General features: G+C 39.5%; 2 protein-coding genes across 4 annotated transcripts in view; both read left to right on the plus strand.

Annotated features, from left to right (window-relative positions):
• Positions 1 to 20441, plus strand: part of E2F3 (E2F transcription factor 3) — a 44219-nt gene extending 23778 nt beyond the window's left edge. For 2 of the 3 annotated variants that reach the window (XM_065752139.1, XM_065752141.1), the window contains exons 2-7: positions 8914 to 9025; positions 11871 to 12090; positions 12657 to 12815; positions 15594 to 15708; positions 18378 to 18516; positions 19212 to 20441. In XM_065752139.1, the coding sequence (XP_065608211.1) occupies positions 8914 to 9025; positions 11871 to 12090; positions 12657 to 12815; positions 15594 to 15708; positions 18378 to 18516; positions 19212 to 19477 (1011 nt within the window). In that variant the 3' untranslated portion in view covers positions 19478 to 20441. The remainder of the gene's footprint in view (positions 1 to 8913; positions 9026 to 11870; positions 12091 to 12656; positions 12816 to 15593; positions 15709 to 18377; positions 18517 to 19211) is intronic. The other variant, XM_065752140.1, reaches the window with a different exon arrangement.
• A 4365-nt stretch (positions 20442 to 24806) lies between these two features.
• The window catches only part of CDKAL1 (CDK5 regulatory subunit associated protein 1 like 1), a 335413-nt gene continuing 334929 nt past the window's right edge, over positions 24807 to 25290 (plus strand). Inside the window, exon 1 of the mRNA XM_065752679.1 lies at positions 24807 to 24843. The gene's annotated coding sequence lies outside the window, so the exon portion shown is untranslated. The remainder of the gene's footprint in view (positions 24844 to 25290) is intronic.

Below are 25290 nucleotides of genomic sequence, written 5' to 3' on the forward strand. Positions count from 1 at the left end.
CAGCAGTCTTGCTGAAGCTGTTTCTTGGAACTGGTTGTACACAAGCATATGGTAGTTTTGACATTGTTGTGTAGACCTGGGTTGATGTTAAAGCCTGCTGGAGGTGTAAGGGGCGGCCTGGCCACCACAGTCCTAGCTCTGGGAGCAGTGAGGGACACAAAATATCTGCACCTATCCACTCCAAAACCTACATCCATGATTCCCCTGTGAAATGCTGATCTCTATGTACAAGTCACAGCTGCTTGTCAATACACTTTCTAGAAGTTTTGTCTCTAGAGCTTCCACTTAACCAAGCAGGTGTGGTGGGATGAAAGAGCAGTTTTTGCATTGAACAATTTTCAGGATTACTCAGAGACAGCTGTCCTTCTCACCTTGGGCAGTTTAAGCAGTTGAGATGAGAACTGGGTGGAATTTCCTGAAAATAACTTTTCATATTTCAACATGAAGTGGTAACCAAAGTCTTCAAGTTTAGTACAGTGAAAAGCCATTGCTTCCAGTAAGAAGTCAGTAAGAAGTACTTGTTTCATATTGGGTGGAAAAAATTGCAATAGAGAGATTTCAGATGATTCATTTCCTATGCAGCATAGGTGTAATTCTGTTGAGGCTTGAAACATGGTTTATGCTTTGGTTTATTTCTTGCATAACCATTGTATTGTCCTTCCTGATCTAGTGCAAAAAAAAAAAAAAAAAAAAAAAAAGAAAGAAAAATTACAAAGTGCTGCACCACTGTGGGAGAAGATGACAAACTGCATGTTTTGGCAGTGGTTAATGTGCAGAGCGCAGTCCTGACAGTACGTAGGCAGGTTCCGTGGCATTGAAGCAGACTGAGGAGCAAGAAAATGGAACAACCTCATACAACTTCTGCTGACCTTGGTTGTATTAACGGTGGTGAATGTGAGATGATACCCTGACTTTCTGTCAGATCAGCTGCCTCAAGGTGTCAAGATGAGAATCAAAGAGCTGTAGTACCCCAAGACTACAGTTCCTCTTTGGCAAAAATGACTAGCTGGCTGTAGGTCAAGGGGAGAACAACAGTGTTCATGGCTATGTTTCTTGGTTTGCTGTGGGTCCTTTCGTTTAATTTGAGTGGTAGAAAATGTTCTTCAGTTCAGAAAAAGCTGAGGGATGAGCAGTGTGAGCTGCCACATTGTACTCCTGTGCACTGCAGTACTGTAGGAGCGAGTTGTCTGAAACTGCTGAGCATATCTGAAAGCTAATGTATTCGTTTCGGTGGGTGTAAAAATGGCATTGTATGATGTTCTGAAGTAATAATAACTGGGAGGCAGTCATGATACTTGCGTATTTTTTCTTTGGCGCAACCTCTGCATAATTCAACCTTAGAAATGAGAGTCATTGCGGGGCTCCTCTGGCTTGCATCCTACTTTTAAACGGATCTGCTGCTGAAACTTAGCCACCTACATTTGAATTTTCTTGAGCTAAATATAAGTCTTATAGTTTGGTATTTAAGTACTTACAGTTCGTGGCTTCCTTGATACTCCTGACACTTCTCTAGGAATCATGAATATTGGGCATCAGTGGAAATAGGACGGTTTAGTAATGCCTTGAAAGAAGCTCCATTAGTGTAACACTATCAGCCTTCAGCTCTCAGGGTCAAATGGTAGTGATGAGGCAGATGATCAAAATGTAGTTTAATTTGATCATTATGTGAGGTACCTGTTACAGAATTATAAACCCAACTAGGACATGCAAAAGAGACTTTCTCCTAATACTCACCTACATTAAAAGCAAACATTAATTCTGCTTCACAGACAAATAGTTTCTTTTTGATGTAGATGAATACTAGGAGAAAGTCCTCTTTGTATTTGCCTTAATTAAAATGATAATAAGCGATACCTAATAAGCTGATAGCTTAGGAAGCACAGATCGGTGTTGTGGAAGAAATTTTATCTTTTTCTTTTTTACTACAGTTTACATTTTCTAAGAAGAAAACATGATGCTCCTGTGGTAGAGTAGGTTTTGTAGGATAGGTTTTATAAACTGTATTTTCACTTGATTTAAAATGTTTCTTATATAATTACTTTAGAATGGCTTGAAGAATGTAGAGAGGAAAAGGACCTGGGGCTGCTGGTTGATGCTCGGCTCAACATGAGCCGGCAGTGTGCCCAGGTGGCCAAGAAGGCCAACGGCATCCTGGCCTGTATTAGAAATAGTGTAGCCAGCAGGAGCAGGGAGGTGATCATCTCCCTGTACTCAGCTCTGGTACGGCCGCACCTCGAGTACTGTGTTCAGTTTTGGGCCCCTCACTACAAGAAGGACATTGAGGCCCTGGAGTGTGTTCAGAGAAGGGCAACAAAACTGGTGAGGGGTCTGGAGCACAAGTCTTATGAGGAGCGGCTGAGGGAGCTGGGATTGTTTAGTCTGGAGAAGAGGAGGCTCAGAGGAGACCTTATTGCACTCTACCACTTCCTGAAGGGGGGTTGTGGTGAGGAGGGGGTGGGCCTCTTCTCCCTGATAAATAATGACAGGACGAGAGGGAATGGCCACAAGTTGCGCCGGGGAAGAATTAGATTAGACCTGAGGAAACTTTTTTTTTCTGAAAGAGTGGTCAGGCACTGGAATGGCCTGCCTAGGGAGGTGGTTGAGGCACCATCCCTAGCGCTGTTCAAGAAGCGTTTAGATGAGGTGCTAAGGGATTTGATTTAGTAGTTGGGTAGGGATAGTGATAGGAGGATGGTTGGACTAGATGATCTTGTAGGTCCTTTCCAACCTAATGAACCTATGAACCCTATGTTTGTCACTCAATTAAGAATCCAGGTGATTAGTTAGTGATACTGTAGACTGACACCTTCCTTGTGTAGATTTTACAATGTATTTGATTCTTAAGACAGTATTTTTGTGCACCTTTCTCTGTGCTCTTACCTTAGTCCAGTGGATGAGTTATATAAGTAAAATGTAATTTGAGATAATTAAAGTGCCATTCCTTTTCTGTTTTGTATGGGAATGCATACTTTTGACAGAGAAGGAATATTTTTGGGGACATTTGAGAGGCTTTTCAGAACCTCCTTTTTAGAAACGTACTTTAAGTTCTTTTTATGTACAAACACTTCAATTCCAATCTATTTCTATATTTCCCTACTTCTTTTCTTAAACCCTCTTTTTGTGATCTTATTTTCTCAGAATTAACTTCTGAGACAAAGGGTAGCATGGTTTAAATTATTGGTAGCTGTGTGTAGGCCACTGGAGTAGGTATATCCTCTTTGAAAATTTAAATCTGTTTCATTTCCAGGGGCTTGGATTATGAAATTACCGATTATTGCTTAACAAAAATAGGTACAATACAGGGAGTTGTCACTAGGAGTCTGAAGGCAGCACTCTGAGTGTTTCTTTGCTTCTGAGCTGACCTGCAGAGTTCAGACCTTGCTGAGAGCTCTTCTGCTTTCTTCTTTGCCCCTTTTCCCATTTTTTTGGTCTTTCCTGGTGTTAAGGTGTGGTGTTTGCTAGATCCTCTCCTTGACCCTTACACATCAGAGATGGTGCGATTGAACATCTTCAGAAAGAAGAGACTGTATCTTCTCTTTCAGTGGAGGGGAAATTTTCTTAGCTTGTGAATAATTCTGTGAATTCACCCAGAGATGTCTTTTTTCCTTTGGTTCTTCTGTGTTCCTTTGCCATCACGCTCTGGCTTAATCGATGCTTTCAAGGTGCTTCCTTTCTTCTCTGCAGCTCTTGACCTCTGAAACAACTTTCTAGAATTCATGCTTCAGAACTTCTGCTTTTAAATTGTGTTTTAAAACGATTGCTTAATTTTGAAAATGTAAATAAATGCCTATGAAACTGAATGTGGACTTTTAAAGCATTTGTATGATGGCTTTCTTGCTGCAGCCAAAATTTATCTGTGCTCCCTGGGTAGGCTTGGATCCCCTCCCCTGCAATATCTGCATTGTGGCGACGTACAGAAAAGCTGCCATTTTATCTTCTCCTAGCAATTGTAATATCTTCTAGAGCCAACGTGAGGCTTAGTCATCTGCTCTTACTTAACCTGCTCAACTTGGTCTTTGCTCCAAGGCATCAGCAGTGTCCCAGCTGAGCGCTCAAATGCATTTCTCTGACTTGCTTCCAAGCTCATCAGCAGCTATCGCTTATATGCAGAACTCCTTCCTCACCATGCTTGGTCATTCTCAGTCTTCCTGGTTTCTCTGTCCAGAGAACCTCAGGCTGGCATCGCCCCTATCTCTGCAGACTTTGTCCCATCTTAATTTTGCTCTCATTCAGAGTTCAACTTTTGTCCACTTTGATACAAATGAGACAGCTGCTGCTCTATTACGTTCTGATGGCCTGCTAGGGATATGAGCAGGGGCATGAGATGTGCCCTGCTCTGGATGGGAGGATGGGAGATCCCACAAGAGCTGTGGTGCTCACAGCGGAAATGGAATCTGGCTCTGCATGTTTATTTTGAAAATATAACCATGGGTCTTTTCCAAGTGTTTGTAAATTTGGGATTTTAAGGAAATAGAAAGACTTACGCTTGCCTGAAATCATCCTTCTATTGAATTTCATGTGTCCACTTAAGTGCATAAAAGGTGCAGGAGTATTTCAGACCACGTGTTTTCAGGGAGTAATGCAGATAGCTTTTCTTAAGCCTGTCTTCTGCAGACTGCACAATTGCTTTGCATCCAGTAAAAAAAAAAAAAAAAAAAAAAAAAAGCTGAGGGAGACATCTAACAGGAAAAAATTCAGCACACATAGTTTGGCAAAGTTTTGCTTTGTGGTTTTGTCATTGGAAAGAATTAGAAGATGTTTTTGCGCTTCTTCCCTCAGACCCTCTCAAAGAAAAAAGCTTTGGTTTCACACAGCTCAGCCTTCAAAAGCTGCTGCTGGCTGTTACCCACTGCTGCACTTCCTTCTCTGCTGTCTTCCCAAAACCCCATGCTGGCTGTTTCCTAACACTGAGCACTTTGTTGTGCTCTTACAGTGTAACACTCTGGCTTTTTTATTTTTATTTTTTTTTACTTGCTACTGTGTGATGTGAAAGTGGAGCCATGCAAATGCCAAGGGGGATGAGAGCTGCCCGCTGCTCCCGCTCAGTAGCCCTCAGTGCCGGGATGGGTGTTCTGCAAGTGTACTTTCCTCCAACCTGTTCCTACAAGTTAATCTCTCAATCTGTCTCAGCATACAAAGGGAATTGCATCAGGTTGTGCCTACTTGAAAAAACTTGACTTATTCCAGTAATTTCTAAACTATTTTCCTAAAAAAACAAATGTTGCTTTGAAGATATTCTTGTAGTTTTGCCTCTGGGGTTAATTGTGGTAGGTATCTGCTTGCTATCTGTTGTTTTGCTTGTTTGTTTTTGTATTTAATAACGGTTGTAGCTAAAAGGGCATAGCTATGTAGGACCTGAGGTGCCACCTGTTCCTAGTGATCTGCACTGAGCGGTGGATCCCTACTGTACCTGTATCAGCAATTGCTTACAGCACTGAAAGAAGCTGCAGAGTCAGAAGTTCAGGGATTTGATTTAGTAGTTGGGTAGGGATAGTGATAGGAGGATGGTTGGACTAGATGATCTTGTAGGTCCTTTCCAACCTTATGAACCTATGAAAACGGCTGATGTTAAACGCTTTACGTCTCCTCTATGGAGTTAGACACCTCTGCCTCTGATTCAGCTTTCCTGTTAATTTTGTATCTACTGCCCTGCCTGCTGTATAACCATTTTGCAACCTTCCTGAGGAATTTGACTGCTGTGTTTTTTTTGTTTTTTTTTTTTTTAATTAATGTTTCATGTTACTGAAAAGTTCTGGGTGTCTGTCTCCTTTCTGTCTTTCTCTGTCTCTGGGGTGCTTTGTGCTGATGTCCTTTGGCTTAGTACTTATGATCAGGTCCTGTGTGGTGTGTCAGAAGATTCTGCATGCTATGACTGATGAAGCAAAGCAAATAAATGAAAAGAATACCAGTTTATACAAATAATGGATATAGTGCTCCAGCAGAAATAGGCAAGTTACACAAATTCCCTTACAATACTTGAAGAGAGCATATAAACAAGAGGAGGAATGGCTGTTTATATGGGTTGATAGTGATAGGATAAGGGGAAATAGTTTTAAACTAAGACAGGGGAGTTTTAGGTTGGATTTTAGGAGGAAGTTTTTCACTCAGAGGGTGGTGATGCACTGGAAAAGATTGCCCAGGGAGGTTGTGGATGCCCCATCCCTGGAGGCAGTCAAAGCAAGGCTGGATGTGGCTCTGGGCAGCCTGGTCTAGTGGTTGGCAACCCTGTCCACTGCATGGGGGTTGAAACTAGATGATCATTGAGGTGCTTTTCAACCCAAGCTGTTCTATGACTCTATGAAACTGGAATTTTTAAAATGTTTATGATTCTACTACTTGCTGAACAAACGTTGACATTTCTCAGGATTAGTCTTGTATCAGAAAGCACTATAAATAATTCTGGAGATGGGAAAGAACATGTGAATTACCCAGAAACTCCCAGGCAAGGAAAAGGCACTAGAAAATCTTTGGCCTCTAACTTGGAGAAGAAAGTGGCATGCCAGTACCACTTCAGTGCTGGATCTTATCAGTTATGAAGTTTATAAAACAGGAAAGGAAAGGAAAGTACTTGCTGAGTGACATGTAACATCTGGCCAGAAATTAAACATTCCAAAAAGTTTCTCAAAATTGCTTCTTGTTAACTTCACTAAGCTATTTAAAACTCTTCTTAAAAATATTTTGCTCTGTATCTCTCCATATAGTGAGACCAATGATATCATGCTGCTTGCAGTACCCCTAGATACAGCCAGCCGGGCTCGGGCTGCTGTGCCCAGCCAAAGGGTGCTGTCTAACTACCAAATCCAATTGTTTGAAGTTCACAGGAGAAAGTTGCAAGTGTTTAACCACAAAAGCAAGGGCAAAATGCTGTCATTCATGTTTTTAAGACAAGTTCAGACAAAGAGTTTTTATATGGAGTTCAAACTTGAGGGTGGTTGTTGCTCTTTTTTATTGTTGTTTTGTTCTGTTTTATTTTATTTTATTTTATTTTATTTTTATTATAATGGATATAGGTTGCTGCAAATGGATTTTTAGTCTTTTGCATTTTCCCTCCTTCTCACACCTGGTTTTGAGATTCTCTTTTATCTTTAATTGTATCACTTTGGCTTAGTATTTCCACACCCTGAATTGTTCCCTTTTCACTCCTCCTTCCTTTTCTCTTACAGTTTTCAGGCTGGAAAACCACTTAGTTGGAAAAAAAATAACAAAAAAAAGATTGAACTGTATTTTTCCCCCATAGTTGTGATCTTAATTTAATCCAATTATATTGTCTAAAATATTAGCTGAATGCTTTTGTTAACAGTTCATATAGTCACAGAATTGCAGGGATTGGAAGGGACCTTGAACTCATCAAGTCCAATCCCCAGATGACCTTTTCAAAAAGGTCCTTGGATTATAGAGCCGATGTCTCACAAGGATAGGAAGAGAGATTTCACACCTTTAGAAGGTGGCCACTGATTGGGCACCTGAGACTGGAAGCATGGTGCCTGTGTTGGCTAGACAGATGTAGGTAGTTCAGTTTTGCTCTGCCATTGACGAATTAGTGCTTCACCCCTCCCCTCAAAGTAGGAAATAATAGCTTTAGCATTCTGCTCATGCTGTTAGTCTGTTCATACAAGTTTTGTGTGCTTTAACTCTCTTTCTAATAAGTTTGAGGTTTTCAAACAGAGGCTGCCAGCAAAAGGATGTCAGCTATCCAAAACCAAATACATATAAATTAATTTATTTGGAGCCTTTTGTAGGTCACCAACCAAAGTAAAATACATAAACTTCACAACCAGTAGAGAAACATCTGTCTTACAACTCCATAGCGAAATGTATTATTTTATTTTAATTTGTATGATGTTAGTCTTTGTAGCAAATATGAAGAATGAGCGAAGAAAGTTCTCTAAATTTTTCAAACTAATTAAATAAACAACATTCTTCATGAAGAGTTATTTGGGTAAACTTTATTAGGTATAAAACGTCTTATTCCTCTTTTTTATCTACTCAGGTAATGTTCTTTCTATTCTTAGGCTATCAAATACCCCCAGATCAAATTTCAGTAATTTGAGCAGTATGGAAGAGTATAGAATTGTTTCCAAAGACAGTAGATTGTGTTTCTGTCTAGGAAGAAAATTTGTATCACTGGTAGCTTTCATTGTAGTTTGTGTATTACACAGTTTAGCAGTTTCATTATTTGTTTTGAATTCGAAGTGTTGTACATGGTTTCCCTTCGAGCTGCCTGTTCCTGGCATCATCTTTCTGATACTACTCTTGCTCTGCCTTGCTTTTATGTATGTAGCTTTTGTGCATATGTGAAATCATTGAATAATTGAAAGCACAACCATTATGGTTAAAAGAAGAATTGCTGACAAGCAGGGGAGAACAGTTGTCCAATGCTGCTCTTGATATGTTGTGTAGAATTTAATTGATGGAAAGTCGATAGTACTGGAGCTCCTTCTCAAAGCCACCTTTTCCAATGGCAGTGGAAGAATTTAACTTGCACTACTGCTACCTGTGCTCAAACTAATACAGGTTAGATATGGATATTATATAGCTATGATTCTTTTCTATATATATGTAGCTTGGAGGGTGTGTATATTTGTGTGCTTGACAAATTGGCTTTGGCTTTCTTAACTGAAATGTTCTCAACTTGGATGAAGTTGAAAATGTTGTGTCACTTAACTTTTAAAATTTAAATATCTGCTGAATTTTCTAAACAAAAACATTAGTCTCCTTTGACAGTGAAATAGTTAGTACACCTTGGGATTACAGTAAATAAACACGTTTCCTCATGATGAATGTGGGGTAAAAGCCAACGTGTACAGGTGCTGTGGAAAGTTCACTGCTGTCTGCCTTTCCCATTGTGCCAATATTCTCTTTGACAAAATGAAATGCACTTACTAGCACTTCCTGGTTTGTGTGTTTGAACAGGCAAAACGAAGGCTGGAGCTAGGAGAAAGTGGCCACCAGTATCTTGCCGAAGGACTAAAGACTCCAAAGGGAAAAGGAAGAGCTGCAACAAGAAGTCCAGATAGTCCAAAAAGTAAGGGAGTTTGCAATATGCTATATGGTACAGTTTATTATTTCACTAGCTTGAAGTCAGAGTGAACTAGTACAACACAATGCATTACCAAGTTAATGATAGAATCATAGAATATCCCATGAGGAAAGGAACCCCAGGGACCATCACGTCCATGTGGGACCACTCAAAATTCAAACGCTGTGTCTGAGAATATTGTCCAAAAGCTTCTTGAACTTCAATGGCTCGGGGCCATGACCCTGGGGAGTCTATTCAGGGACTAACCACCCTGTTGGTGAAGAATATTCCCATAAGCCCCAGCTGCCTATTCCCTGCACAGCCCCATGCCATTCCCTTGGGTGCTGTTGCTGTCACCAGTTAGCAGAGCTCAGCATTACCCCTCTGCTCCCCTCATGAGGAGCTGCAGCTGCCATGAGGCCTCCCCTCAGCTCCTCTGCTTGGCTGAACAAGCCAAGGGACCTCAGATGCTCCTCATATGTCTTTCCCTCCAGAACCTTCACCATATTTACAGCCCTTTGGATGCTCCCTAGTAGCCTTATGTCCCTCTCACCTTGTGGCACCCACAACTGCTTACAGTGCTCAGGGTGAGGCTGCATGGCACAGTGGGACAGCCCCTTTGCACAGCAGCAGAGCTGGGCCTGATGCATCCCAGGGTATGGTTGTCCCTTTGGGCTCCCAGGGCACACTGACATCTGACCCGTATTCAAAGCTAGGAGAATGTGTTTATTGCTGTACTCACCTGGATGTAGGTGTACCAAACTCAACAATGCAGTTGGTGGAGTCTCCTTCTCTGGAGACATTCAAGACCCGCCTGGATGCCTACCTGTGCAACCTGGGCTAGGGAGCTGCTTTGGCAGGAGGGTTGGACTCAGTGATCTCTAGAGGCCCCTTCCAACCCCTACAATTCTGTGAAAATGCATTTATGAGGTATGGCTAATAAAGGTGGCCTCCTCTTCTAAAGTGCAGTAGCTGCTTGGCAGGGACTTACAAAGAACAGTAGCTATGCTTCAGTGGTATGATGTGCTAAATGCTTTTTGTGTAGTTTGAATTGTCTTCTGTCCCTGCAGTAAGGCTAGATTATTGCTGTCACTGTTTAGGTGCTGCAGATACTGATATTTTACATTGCTACTGCCTCAGAAAGTAGGTTTTCTGCAACAGGAACTGGAGGATGTAGCCATGCCATTTTGTTTTGGAGATTTCTGGGCTGAGCCCTTGCAAAGGGAGGAGTATGCAGTAGAAGAGTTGGGGAAAGGTGGAGTTTAGGGCAGCACAGGTGGTGTTTGAAGGGAAAAGGTTTAAAGAAGTAGCTATTTTCCTTTCCTTTTCAGTCAAAATGCGTGTTTTTATTGGGACAGATAAGAAATGTGAGACTATCTGAAAACAGTGGCTATAAACAGAGATTTTAAATTACAGTTTTAATTAAGCTAAACTTCATTACACTACATGAAGTCTGTTTCTAAATGGAAGTGCATTCTCACACATGTTCAATACCATTCAGAGCATAGGATTCAGCAGCAGTGTTGCTAAGTTTGTACAGAAAGATTTGCTTGCTGGAACACACGCCACTTGAGGTGGTGGTCATGTAGCCTGTTACTCATCTCACGCTGGTCCTTTTATTCTTTCCCAAACTCCAAATATAAATAACTAAGAAACAAAAACAGTGGTAAAGCTCACACTTTGCTCTAAATATTCACGGTCACCTAACTGGAATGTTTTTCAGTGCAGGTAAGTCCTGACTCTAGCAAAGAATAAGATACAACAGTTTTCTTTGCAAGCAGACAGTCAATTGGTTTACACTGAAAAGCTATCATATCCTTTAAAATATTTCATGGTAGTTTAAAGTTTTGCTTTTAGGCAGGATGTCAGTTTAGACTGACTTTTACAAGTAAGTGTGGGACCTGAACCTTGAAAACATGAAAGTGGCCACCAGATCTGCCAAAGCTCCATCCTGTGCAATACTTCACCTAACCTAGTGCAAATAAAAGGTTTGAGAAATACAGCAACTGTTTTGATAACACTGATGATCTTCCCACAGAGAAACTTTCAACTGAGCACACTTGTAGTAATGGTTGCCTTGAATGTTAAGAATTTTTTTAACTCTTAAAAGCTCATCTGTTAAACACATTGATGTTACATTTGCATGTGAAAATAGAGAATTGTGAGATTCAAACTGTTTGCTGACTACTTATTTAAAAGAGGTGGATACTATTGCCTGGTTTGAGCATTGTTTGGTTATGGAGAAATGATATATTGCAATTATATGCAATTATAAATTGCATCTCATGTCTATCTCATCTAATTCACTTGAGCTTTTTGGAAATCCTGAAGACTGACACAGATGGAATCTGTCATTTTGTTCTCCCACTGAAGTACACCTAAGTCTCATTCAATTACATGAGAAGCACTTATCCTACAAGAAGGAAAAATCAAACCCTGATGAAAGCTGGCTATCAGCCTGATGAAGATGACTTATTGGGTGTTTCTTTTTTTATAACATCGCTGCCAGGATAAATAGATACTAAAAATACTGCTAAGAATTTGCATAGCAAAAGCATAAGTAGAATTTTGCTGTATGCAACCATCAGACTAGTGGAAATGTTTGCATTAAAAAAAAAAGTGTATTTGCTCACGTACCTGTGACTTTTTGGAAAAGTACATCTTGAAAAACGAATAAATATCCAGTGGTAAGTTGCCTCTTGATGCAGAGGTTTGAGAGATTTCCTTAGTAAAAATGAAAGGAATATCTGTAATAAAGGAATATCTGTAATATGTATTCTTTCATTACTGGATGCTGCTTTCTGAACTAATATGAGAAAACTGATTTGTGTTTTTTCCTTTTCTTTCCAAGCCCCAAAATCTCCTTCAGAAAAGACTCGGTATGATACATCACTTGGCCTCCTTACAAAGAAGTTCATTCAGTTGCTGAGCCAATCTCCTGATGGAGTCTTAGATTTGAACAGAGCGGCGGAGGTCCTCAAGGTGCAAAAAAGGAGGATTTACGATATCACCAATGTACTGGAAGGCATCCATCTCATCAAGAAAAAATCCAAAAACAACATTCAGTGGATGTAAGCATTCATTATCCTTTTTCATTCCTCCTGGCTGTTTTCACTGTTATGGTGTAGCAACACTTCTCCCACCTTCTGTTATAGTGCTTTGCTCCAAGCAATCATCCAAATGTCTTCTATGAGGGTAGAGCTTTCTTTTTCAGTTAATTAAGGCAGATTTTCAGTGTGTAAGAAGTGTTTGTCAGGGAAATGATAATCCAGTTTTCAGACAAAATGTGAATTTAACTAATTTGTTTCTGCAGATGGAAGATGTTTTTATGTATGCACCTTTACCTACTGTCTTCCTCATCCTTTTTCAAGGTGTACTTAGAAGAGCAGGCCATTAGAGCAGCAAGACTTTGTAACTGCTTAGTAATAGCTGACTTTTCCATCTTGATGGCAGTGTTGACAGGATAAAAAGATTATTTTTCTGGAAAGCGTAGTTTACCTTGATATGCAACTGGCAGATTTAGGGGGAGAAGGGCCAAGGAATTGATTTGCAGCATAAAACACTGCTTCATTTTCCTGTGGCATCAGTTCCTGTTTCACAAGGGTTCAAGAAGTATCTTCGTTATTTGGATTTGTAGGGGCTGCAGTCTGTCAGAAGATGGTGGCATGATGGCACAGCGTCAAGGCCTCACAAAGGAGGTGACTGAACTGACTCAGGAAGAGAAGAAACTGGATGAGCTAATCCAAAGCTGCACACTGGACCTGAAGCTGCTAACAGAGGACTCAGAGAATCAAAGATATCCTTTTAGACAAAATCTCAACAAGGATCAGTCTCCTTTGCTGTTCCTTTAATACCAGAATTCTTTCCAATAATGATACAAATCATCATACACTTCCACAGGTTGGCTAACTGGTTTTAATGTATTTTTATCTAGAAGTTACTTAAACCAGCTGAACTTGTAATGTCTCAAATGCCAACAAAAAACAGTGGTATATAAAATAGCCTGTAACGTTCAAGTTCACCTAGAGCAGAACCAAGAATTTAGCTGATTAATGAGTGACAACATCCAAACCCCTGTGCTTTTATAGACTGCTTTCAGGCTAGATCATATCCCATTCTATGTCTGCAAAAAATGTTAAGTATTTACAAGGTAACAGAACTGTGTGTGTCCGTGAGTATGTACTCACTATGCGATGCATTTATTGCATTAAGATATGTTCATAAATTGCGTCCACAGAGAGGAAAAAATAAAGTTGAGGCAGTTTAGTATGAAGCTTGCAACAAATTTTCAAATTTCTCTGGTTTGAGAATCTACAATAAAAATACAGATAAAAGTTTTATGAGCTCCCAGAATATCTATTTTTAGACTAGATTATTTTAGCAATACTCAATTGCATAAGGTTCATATGACTTCTGGCATTTTGTCTGCTAAAACCTTGTGTAATTAAGCAGTTCTAGTTTTCAAAAAATTTCCCACCTACTATAAAAGACAATACTGTAATAAATACCGATAGGGAAGATTTTATTACTATAAAAAGTATTTCTTAAAGACCATCTATTTAGCTGGACTTATTCTTAGGAAATAAGCATGGGAGCATCAGTAGAAAGTAATGTGAACAATACAGATAGTGTTTTTTTTTTTCCTTTCACTACGCTTACATCTCAAAATGCACATGAAAGCAAGATGCCAAGTTGCCTAGGGAATATGGTCAGCACTGTCCTCAGGCAAAAACTTGGTCAAGATAGAGATTTAAGTGAGACCACACTGAGTATTATGAGCTCCTATTTTTTTCAAGCACTAACTGCTATGGTGAAGACCTCTGCAATGCAGCTGGTAGCTTCTCAGTGGATGGGTGAGGAGGGATCACCATAGGGATCCCCAAAATCCTTCTGTGACTTTTAAGTTTACCAATAATACTAGCAATTTGTGAGGAAGAACAAAAATGTCATCCCTGAGGATGGATCTGATTGAATCTCTATGCCATCTTTAGCTTATATCACTGAAGTCTGACACGGGATGACTTGCTGACCACTTAACCTCTAAAGAAGTTTCTGAAGATGTTTTGTTTTTCCTTGTGATTAGGTAGGGCCAAAACATTGTTTGCTTTTGTGCTTTTTAGTCTCCTTACAAATAAAGTCAGAAAGTAACTGATTGTGGCTTTGTTTTGGTATGTAACCAGCATCAGACTGGGGACCTGCTGGCTATGACACTGTAAGACTGTTCTTATATTTGAAAACCATGCAATCCTTTCCTTCGTTCATATCCTGACAGGCACTGTTGTGGTATGCATTTGAAAACCTTGACTCTTCCTGTAAAAGTGGTAAAAGCTATTTCCATGAAAAGAGGCCAGTCATTTTGTCTCCTGACCTGTTACTTTGCATTTGGCCCAGTTCAGATGTGAGATGTTTTGGTGTGTTGAGCTCAGGCGGATTGTCTTGCTGTGCAGAAATAATACACATGTACAAAAATCTTTCATATTTATGCTAAAAAAATCTAATGATAATTTAGACCCTTTCTATGGCATAAACTTTATGCTAGATAAATCACTAATCACAAAAATGAAGAGCTTCCAGTCCTTATATGTAAGGACAACTGTTGGCTGTTCTGAGCACTCAGTTACATAGGTCAGTGACCAAGGCACCACTATTCAGTAACATACGAAAGCGTTCACTGGTTTGAACAAATCTGTGATAAGCAGCAAAATATGTTCATTGCATGCTTATGCAGAAGTCAACTTTGTGCTCTGGGAGACTGTTCAATGTAGCTGTTTGAATAGATCTTCAAAACAATTGGGCTACCTAGATAGTTTTTTTGGTAAATATCTACCTCAAGTGAAGTTTTTAATGATGGTCTTACTGATGACTTCAAAAATATGTTGTATGTATGCATCTGTAACACACATTTGTAAATTCCTTTGCTTTTACAACCTTTACAAGCGTAAAGAGACCAGCACAAACAAGGAGACATTGCAAAATGATGAAAATGAATGCTCACCTGTCTCTAAAGATCTAGGTTTGCAGGAAATAAACTCCACAAAGGAGGAATCTCCAACAAGAGATCCTTCCTCTGTGCCAGTCAGCCCTTAAATGAGGTCTAAGAGAGGTGGAGCCAGGCTCCACCCCTTCTGGTCACACAGGTGAATCACCTTCGCCTGTGCTCCCAGGGCTGACCAGATCTTTCCTTCAGGTGCTCATCCAATGGTTCAGGCTGTGACTCAGTAGTTCCCATACAATACTGTTGTGTTATTTTCAGTTCTGTGCATTTTGGTTGCAAGCGTGTAAAAATTTTTCTTCATTCAGTCTATGAGTAATTTCAGGTTGTTGGGCTTTATGAAGGAGAAGAGATTGAAGCAGTCAGAATGTACAACTGCTGCTGTCACTCAGTAGTGGCCCCAGCTGTTAGATCAGAGGAAGATTCTCACACAGTTTTGTTGCAACCAGCGCAGAGAACAGGAAACTTGGGGCTAAGAGTAATGTAGGTGCAAGAAAGTGGAAAAATACTTCAAAATTTTTATCTTTTCTAATAGGCTAAGTATATTTAAATCTGGGTTGAAAAATTCCTTAATATTATTACATTAGCTTATGTTACATACCAAGATATTCGAAAAATTAGTGGCCTTAAAGACCAAACTGTTATAGTTGTGAAAGCTCCTCCAGAAACAAGACTTGAAGTGCCTGACCCAGTGGAGGTAAGGAGAACATGGGTTATTCTGCCAGGCTATCTATCATTTTTCTATACGTGGATCAAATGTACTTCTGAGTTTTACTGTGGAAACTGGTGCCCAGGTTGGATTCTGTTGGCATACAATTCCATACTTATCTGTCTTAAAAACTTCAGATATTTTTTTTTTTAAGAGAAGAATCTTAAACAGTCGTTTTGTACCAAGTAATCTTTATTTGATATTTTTCTCTTAGTTCCAGCTTTTCCTTCAGAGTGATCCATGCTTTTTACAGCTTATTCTCTTTTGCCATTCTTTATGCAGAACTCTTCCTTGATGGTTGAAAAATCCTGTAAAATCTTTCTCTTAAGAGGTTTGGCTGTTATTTGTCTAGCTTTAAGCAGTTTTATTCTTAAAGTTCATGGATAACTCAATGTCTTAAACACCTTAGTGGCTTGTATTACTGATATCCTGATTAGAAGAGAAACATGTTTTCATGTAGGATTGTCTTTTCTGAAGTATTATAGTTATTGTTGAAACTTGTTTCATTCCTAGAATCTTTTCTGACCTTTCCTTCTTCCATCATCACCTCTACTGAAATTGATTTTAACACATATATATAAAATGTCTTAATTCTGCTAGCACACTTTCGTTTATTACTGTGAAATGCAGAGAGGTTGGGGGTTTCTTTCTCTATTTAAAGAACTTGTGAAGCTGCCTGTGTTCATCTCTATCTCTCCTCTGTTGCCCCTTGCTGCTTTAGCCACAATCTACTCCTGAGTGCCAGCTTTTGTCTATAGGATGTCTGGTTCTCATTCCTTTGTCCCCATTTTGTTTCTTTTTTATTTCAGGTATATGTCTAAGGTGATTTAGTTGCTTCTCACTTCCTTTCTCTGATGTCACAGTTACAGAGAAAAATGCTTCAGGTGGCCTTACTTTGAAGATATCCTCAGGGAGCAGCTTCACATCATTTCTCTCATGCCTTAGGAACTACTTGATTCAGCTGCTCCTGGGGTTTTAGCTCTTGGTGGCCAAAGTGCGCCGCCTTACAGTTCCCAGTTAACATGGCAGATCCACACATGTTGGGCAAATGTAAATGCTCTGAATGAGCCACAGCTTTAGAGAGCCAAAAAAACCCCATCTTATTTCTTCAGTCTAAGAGCATTTAGAGATAAGGCCAAAACACAAAATCCCCTGTGCTGTGTGCATTCCCCTGTGTTAGTCCTTTGCCACTAACAGTGGGCTGTTTCCATGACCCCAGAGCTACCCACTCCAGGGTAGGCCCTAACAGACTCCATGCTGTAACTTCTCTTACCAAGATTCTTCTTCACTTGTGTAGCATCATTAAAGTTTCTATCTTTTTTTATTTCCTGCTCCTGCCCTAAACTTCCTCTTTGAATGCAGATGTAGAAAAAAAGGGAGGAAAAAAAAGGGAAGAAAAAAAAATAGCAGCAGAGAGGAAGGGATATCTTTTATCAGTATCTATATATGTACAGAATTGTTATCTTTCCCCTAGGCTTTACACTTTCACATTTTTAATTGAATGAAATCAGACAGATAGAGAGAAATGCACAAAAAAAAAACTTCTACCCAAATCTCCCTTATCTTATATACCTAGCTCACTCATTTGATTTTTCAGGCAGCAGAAGTCCTATTTATTTCTCTCATTTGCAGTTACATTTCAGTGACTTTTCTTGCATACCTCTGTCGCTCAACTGTATGTTCTCCAACTCCTGTTCTCCCCATCTTCTTGCTCTCTAATTACCTACACCATTACTCCAAATATTCCTAGCTGTTATCAGTGCCCTGAAGTATCCCTGTTTTGTTCTTGTTCTCTGTATTTGTAAATGTTGCCTACAGTGCCATATAACTGCCAAAGCATAAATAACATGAAGAACATTTTGTCAAAGTGCACAATAAAATGCATTTCAAATAAGGCTGCCAAGAAGTACACAACATCTGAATTCATGGTGGTTTTGTTTTTTTTGTTTTTGTTTTTTTTTGTTTTGTTTTTTTTAACTCTATTAATATAACACAGCCGTGGCAGGCTTATATTTAACTGGATGCATTTTATGCATATTATATCAGTGTGTGAAAGCTAAGAAAACTCATCTTTAAAATTAGAGTTACTTCCTTTGCTTATTTGAGGGGAGGAGAAGTACATTTCTAAACAAACTTTGTTGATGAAAATGCCTCTGATTTTGTTTGGAAAAACATCCCTGGTGAACAGGTGAACTTTCAGCAATTTGAGTTCAGCATGAATCAGCACCAAAGCTTTCTCTTTCCCTTTCCCATTCCTTGTTCTGACACCTTTTTGAAGCGGAGATGTTTACACAGATATATCCAATGTTATTGTTATAAATAATTAAAAAACCTATGACTTGGATACCATAGTTCTGATCCATCAGAATACGCCAGGTCATTATGAGCGTTAGAAAATGTTAGGAGTTCAGTACTTCATATGACTCTCTGATTATGACACAAGATGTGATGGACTTCTGAGATTTGTGCACTAACAGCACACAAAAAGAGAAGTCTTTCATGTCTTTGAAGTTGTATGGTGGACTTCAAAATGTTTGAATGCATGTTTTTACTAATCAAAACATTTTGTTACTCACACCCCCTGAAGAACTTACTGTGAGTCTCAATGTTCTGTGGTGTTCATTACTGTAACATCTTACTGACGTTTGTTTTGTTAGCAGAGTGCACTGATACATTTATCTAGTACTCAAGGACCTATTGAAGTTTATCTGTGCCCAGAGGAAAACGATGCACTCAGTCCAATGAAAACTTATAGTCAGGACCACAATGGAAACATTTCCAAAACCATTTCCAAAGGTAAAATGATTACTTTCTGATGCTAAAAGTCTTTCTTCATGCTTTATACAAGATTTCATTGTTTAACTCCCACTATCCAGCTCTTATTTTTTGGATTTAATTTTCAAAGAAATGAAAAGCTAAGGTACCCATGTTCCACTACATCCTTCTGATGCATATTCAGGGTAAAACATTTCTTCTCTCCATCAAGTGTTTAAAATAAGTGTCGTATTTGCATGTGATGTGGAGCTACGTGAGCAAAGTTTGTGACACATTCCTGCAATTTTTTCAAACAGAATAGTTGCAGCAGAGATTAATCTCTACACCAGGCAAAGATCTCTGTGTATTGGTATATAAAGCTCTACTGTGTCACTGGTGACATCTGTTGCGTAGAAGGGTTGTACTTGGAAGTACTTCAGGTTTGTGAGTGCCACTAAAACAAAACTGTCATCCTTCATTTGTTTTATTCAGTAGCTGTTTAGGTCTTGGATTTATTTTTTATTTTTTAACTGGAAAAATCAGTGGTGATAGAAACGTGAGTCTTCCTGAGAAGCCCTTTGTAAGATATCAAAAACAGGCTAGAAATTATTTGAACTTGTGGTCATTTTCTGCTTAAATAATGGTTTATGAAAGGCTCTTTATGCAGCTGTCACTTTGTGCCATCTAGTTCTAATAGGGTTCAGTGTATCACCTTTATTTTTCCCTCTCTTCTACAGAAGTGGCTTCTGTTAACTCAGGACAAGGTGACTGCTCTGTAAATGTGGCAACAATATCTCCATTGGCTTCTCCAGCCAACCTTCTACAGCAGACCGAGGACCAAATTCCCTCAAACTTTGAAGGACCATTTGTGAATTTGCTGCCTCCTCTGCTTCAGGAAGATTATTTGCTGAGCCTCGGGGATGAAGAAGGCATCAGTGATCTATTCGATGCTTATGATTTAGAAAAGCTTCCTTCGTTGGTGGATGAATTTATATACAGCTGATTCTCTTAAATTAAGTACATATCTAAATCATGTTTTTTAATAGAATTGGAATACACCCATCCACTCTGTTGTCCCCTGCTTACCATAAAATAGCATTATTGAATGAACTAGGCTCTTGAACGCTGCTGATATTTTAATGAAATTCTCCCTAGAATACTATAAACTGCAACTGAAGGCTCTTACAAAAAGGTCTTCTCCTTGACCCTGAGCTCCAGTGCCTGGCGAGTCAGCAAGGGTGAGCAGGTGACCATAGAAGTTACGTTTTCACACTCCCCCAGTCTCTGCTTTCCATGACAAGTGGGTTAATGGAGAAGGGCTCAATGAACTGGCTTTGTCACAAATAACAATTTGATAGTAGTATTTCAGGTCGTGCCTTCTGCAGAGAATGCATGTCTTTTGAGTGTCGCAACATGGATTGTAACTGCAGTAAACATAAATATGAAGTAATGCAGAAGTGTGAAATGGGCTTCTTCAGCTACTTGTGGGAATGTTTAAATTGCTGTCATAATGCTCGTTTTGAGCTGCGTATATGTCTCATTATGAGGTCAAATACTTATGTCCTTAAAAGCTTTTAATAAAAAATACACTGTAAATGTAGTGTATATTGCGAATATTGAAAAGTATGAAGTTCTGCCACTTCTCATAGTAATCATGGATTTTTAAAAATGCTTGTGTGTGTGTGCGTGTGTGTGTGTGAAAGTAGTTTTTGTTGGTTGTTTTTCTAAACTAGAACGAAGATGCACAGTTCAATTTTACTGCCCCCAGTGTGCATTAGAACTGGTACATAATTTTTTGTGGTACTAAGTGGGGCTTTGTGTTAAGTGCCTACTAGAGATGCACTGTGGGTTTTTCCCTCTATGGAAAACACTTATGCCAAGCTTTGTTTGTTCAATATATCATATTTATCTCAGTGGGTTTGCTTCCTCTGCTTCCAGCTTTTTATAATTCTCTTCGCCAGCAAAATGGAACTTTTTTTTCCCAAAGTACATAATTGTAAGTACCACATCAACTGAATTTCATTTATTTTTTGAAGATTTTGGTAGTATAGTATAATACCAATATTTATTTTTCTGAAAGTGAGAGGAATTCTAAGAAGTCTTAATTTTTTTTTTTTTTTTGAGTGTAAAATATGTTGCCATGTTCAGGGCTAAATAAATGTTGCCCATGTAATCCTTTTGTTTGCATTATTGTTGTGCTTATCTGACATATTCAGAAAATTAGTACTATTTGTACTGTAGTAGAATATTATGTACGCAGGTATTCTGGTACCATTGAGTTGCTGCTATGAAAGCTCACACATGAAAAGGCAAGAAGTCACAGTACTAATAAGAAAACTATATGACTGTGTGAGTTTTGGAATATAACAAATGTATAAAGGGCAACACATAAAGAACTGTTAAACAGTGTTAAGTGTGTGTTTATATGTACAAATGTGTGCATAGATCATTCAGCAGTTGTATTTAAGTTGATATATGTTTCAACTCACACTTTAGTTATCTAGCAGTTTTGTATAATAGAATTAACTTGTAAACACTGCCAGAATATTTTTTAGCTGGTTTGTAATTTTTTAAGAGTTTTTTTAGATGTGGATCTGTAAATAAAATTGTAGTATTTAAAGTTTTCGTCTTGTGGAAGAGGAAAGTAAAAGTTGTGTGAGCATGAAGATTTGTGAGACAAAGGGGCACTTTTGAGGGGGAAGAGAAAATGAAGACTAATGCAGACCATCTCTTTATGTACAAAGTAAACACTTGTCCCAGTTTGTGTGGGCAAAATACTAATCTAATTTAGCTTTGCATTGTATACTAGTTTTAAAAAATTCTGTAAAATACTGTAAAAAAAAAAAAAAAGGAAAAAATGCAACAACAAAAAAAGCTTTTATGGTAAGTTTTGTAAATAGATTTATTAAAGGATGACCTGTTCTCTAGCTGTGATCTTACCACTTCAAATGGATGTAATTTGAATAAATTTTGTATGGTAATGAATCAATAAAAAGGATTTTTTAAAGAGTTTAGATTTGTATACTGTTTTCAAAAATTATTCTTGGCTGCCTATTGTGCTGCTTAGTGGAAACTAGCTGATTGTATTTTTATTATTAGTGCTTCTCATACCCATTTGACGTCAGCTGTGTTAGTATAATTTAAAAAAATGTAATTGAAACAAGTTACCTTTATTTTTTTTTTCTTTCTTTTCTTTCTTGTTCAATACAGGGTTATACTAGAAAAAAAGAAAAATAAAAATCACAAGATACATAGTAGGAGATCCAGAAACCATATCGTAGGTTTACTTCCATTGATTCCATCCCCCTACATTATGTACATACTTTTTGGACACTTCATAAGAGCTTGGTTATTCTAGGATTAAATAGCATGAAAGAAATTGTTGAGGATGTTAGCTTTTCTCCTGATAATTTTCCAGAAGTTTCCTAATTGTAGTTTTGGGGAAAAAAAAAAAAGTTCTATTTACGTATGAGTCACTTCCAACACTCTCATACATCAGGTGTGCGTTAATAAACTTATTCTCCCTTTCTGGTCCTGGTGCTGCACCTTTCCAGATGCATGGCTGATAAATTATTAAAAGACAAAAAATATCAGGATAATCAGATCACAGTAGCATGGATATTTGCTTGAATGTTCCATTTCTGAGCAAGTCGTGTATTTTCTTGTGTACAATGGGCAGGCAACAATTGTATCTCTATCTCCCTATCTGTTCTTAAATCTCCATACATATTAATACTGAAGGGATGGTTACAGAGAAGATCCTCTGTTCTTCTGAATTCCCAAGAAATAATAATAATAGGCCTAGAGGACTGTTTTCTCTGAGATCCACTTGCAGCCACAGTTACTATAAATGTCCTCTTTCTATCCTATCTGTCATAGTTTTCTGACCCATTCTCAGTTTCTGTTCTACAGCTGCCACAAGTATATTTTAATGTTCCTCAGGTGTCTGCTTCTGATTACCATTTTTCTCATCATTATCTCTCATCTTGATTTTGCTTTCCACATCTGCTTTATAAACTTGAGATGCCTTTAGCTGCAGGTAGAAAACAACAACAAAGACAACAACAAAAAACAAAGTTGAAATATTTTTCTGCTGCCCTGAGCTAGCATAGTGTGCCTTAATGTTATTCAGCATGCAAATATTCATTTCAAGTAGGCATTATTGTGGCCTACGAGCGCTGCATTTCTTGGCTGCCACAAATGGGAAAAGGATTCTGTGACATCTGACAAAACTAGACTGACTGATAGGCAACAACACCATCCTTTACAGAGGAGTTCATTCCTCACGAGGGTCGCTTCTCAATAAAAATGCTCTTGAACCTATAGTGAGGATTCTGTCTAACAGGGTGGTGTTGTCAATTCCAAGCAGCACTGTGTTGCTGCCATGTGAGGGGCTAGATTCTCCTGAACTGCAGGAATGAAGAAAGAAATCTGATTTCTTGTATCTAACTTTAGGACTCATCATTTTCTTCCCTGCCTGCCTTCCTACCTACTCTACTACCCAGAAGTGTGCGTTAGTTATTAGAAAATAAGTTTGTCACCAAAATTTGGGCCCTCAGTCAGCCAGCAGGGTTTTTCCCTTTCATAAGGCGTGAGGTCTTCTAGAACAATTCAGGATGCATCATCTGCTAACTGAAAGACAGTACTGGCTCTTGCACTGCCAGCTGCTGCCTCTTAAAAAGTAATCTTCCCAGGTAGATATAGTAAAGCCTCCATCTTGCAGTCATCTGCTTCCCTTGCCACCTGCTGAGGCACCACCACAGATCTCTGTGCTGTTTGACTGGTTTTTATGATCTGTTACAAAGCACTTCAGACTCGTGAACTTCAAAAGCACAGTGTTCCCTCCATCTTGTGGCTACATCCTAGGATGCAATAGGACTGTGTGCTGGCACAAACACTGACTGATATTATGAATTCCTGACAACAGGATAAAGTCTGCTAGATCATGCTGAAACTGATCAGCATGGCCTACTTGTCTCACCAGGTATGGGACCTGTGGAGGGCTGCTGTTACTACTGCCTGGGAGCTGCTCTTGGAGCTGCCTCCCCTTCACATACGCTGTTCTCTCAAATCTCGGCCATCTGGTGACTGTGGGTAGGTCTCATAGGGTCCGGTCCTCAAATCAGCCATAGCACAGTGCCAGTGTTTGCCCAGTTTTGTTTAACCAGAGGTGTAACCCTTGACTGCTCAGGTCACTGTGGCATAGCACAGCATTCCAAGAACAAAGTTTAATTCACAGAGTGCAAATAAAATAACAAAAAGAAAAAAAAAAAAGAACACAGGAAACTGAAGAAGGGAAGAACATCATTAACCTAATTAGGAAGCAGTATTTTAACATTGGCAATATAAATACCTATGCAGACAGATATGGATACATGTGGCTGTCTATACAGGTGCTTTGACATACTGAGGCTGTTCTATGAACGAGGATGTCTAAAACAGATTAGCGCATCTCCTGATTTTAAGATGTTTTTCTTTCATTCTGCTCTAGGTGAAAATGCTGCAGAACCGATGAATTACACCTCACCCTCCTTCCCACAGACATTACCTCTGAAATACTCCAGCACTCAGACAAGGAGCAGTCAGGAAGAGGAGCGCACCTTAAGCTGTAACAGTAGCCATAGTGGTTTTAATAGTTCTTAGTCCTGCCTAGAACAGTCTGTTCTTAGAGGCTGGTTTAAATGAAGTGCTTGTTTGCCTTGGTTTTCCCTCTTCATATCTCTCCCATGACTTTGTTCTCGTCGTTATCATTGTGCATTGTTGCACGTGATTGTTGCTAGATAAGCATGACATAAAACAAGCAGCGTTTTTAAGGGGAAAGAGTAGGAGGGGAAGCGATACTCGTGGTAAGAAGTTGCCAAGTTTTATCTGCCAGGAGATCAACGCTCCTATTACGGAAAACACGCGGATCGTTCTCGGCCAGTCCCCGCAGCCCGAGGGAGGACGCGCCCGCTTTGCGCTCTTTTGCCCGCTGCCGGCCGCCGTCGCGGCCTCGCTCCGCGCGCAGGCGCAGTGCTGTGATGGCGCCGTGATGGCGCCGTGCGGCTCTGTGGGCTCCGGTGGTGGTCGGGAGGCTCTGATGGAAATAGGGCTGTAACATCAGAACGTTAAATATACTGTCTCTGTGAAGGGCAGGGCAGGGAGCGTGTGGCTTCTGCTCCGTTTTGCCAGTGGCTGTGCCCCGTCTCATTCTCTGCAGCTTTTCGACAGGTCAGAGCAGGAGACAGAGTCCTTCCACAGGAGCAGTGCTTAATCAACAGTGACCCCAACGCGTGGGCCTTTCTGTCCCATGAGTTCTGCTCGTTCATGCTGTATCACTTTCTTCCCCCAGGATTATCGTCCAGAAGAGTTTGGACCTTGCTTAAAAAGGTATGAATATAATTTGACTGTGTTCTTTCCTCTATGGGCCAATGAAATAAATCGAGCTTACTTTTTGAGCTATCCTGCTTTATCAGACATATTTCTAGAAGAGAGAAGGGAAAATAAAAATGAACCCAGTAACTCAAACCTCTTTTCCTTCTCTGTGTTTAGTTAATGACATATTTGTGTGTACTGTTAGTGATGTAAATCAGTGTATGGGATGTCACCTTGTTTTTCCCTCTGCTCTGTTAGTATTGGGGAACGTTGTCAGTTGGAGTGGTGAGCTGGAATGGGGATGGACGTTCACGTGGAATTTGCCTGGGGGGAAGCTTTTGTATGCTGGGGTGAAGCAGCACCCGTGCAGTTTTGCTGTGCTGTTTTTTACATATTGTATGAACTTATCTCTTTGTTTGATTAGCGTATGTATTTCTCTGTAAAGCTCTGCTAATATCTGAA

Source organism: Cyrtonyx montezumae, unplaced genomic scaffold, assembly GCF_038088225.1.
Source record: "Cyrtonyx montezumae isolate F1298 unplaced genomic scaffold, pur_monq_1.0 scaffold_8, whole genome shotgun sequence".
Lineage (NCBI taxonomy): Eukaryota > Metazoa > Chordata > Aves > Galliformes > Odontophoridae > Cyrtonyx > Cyrtonyx montezumae.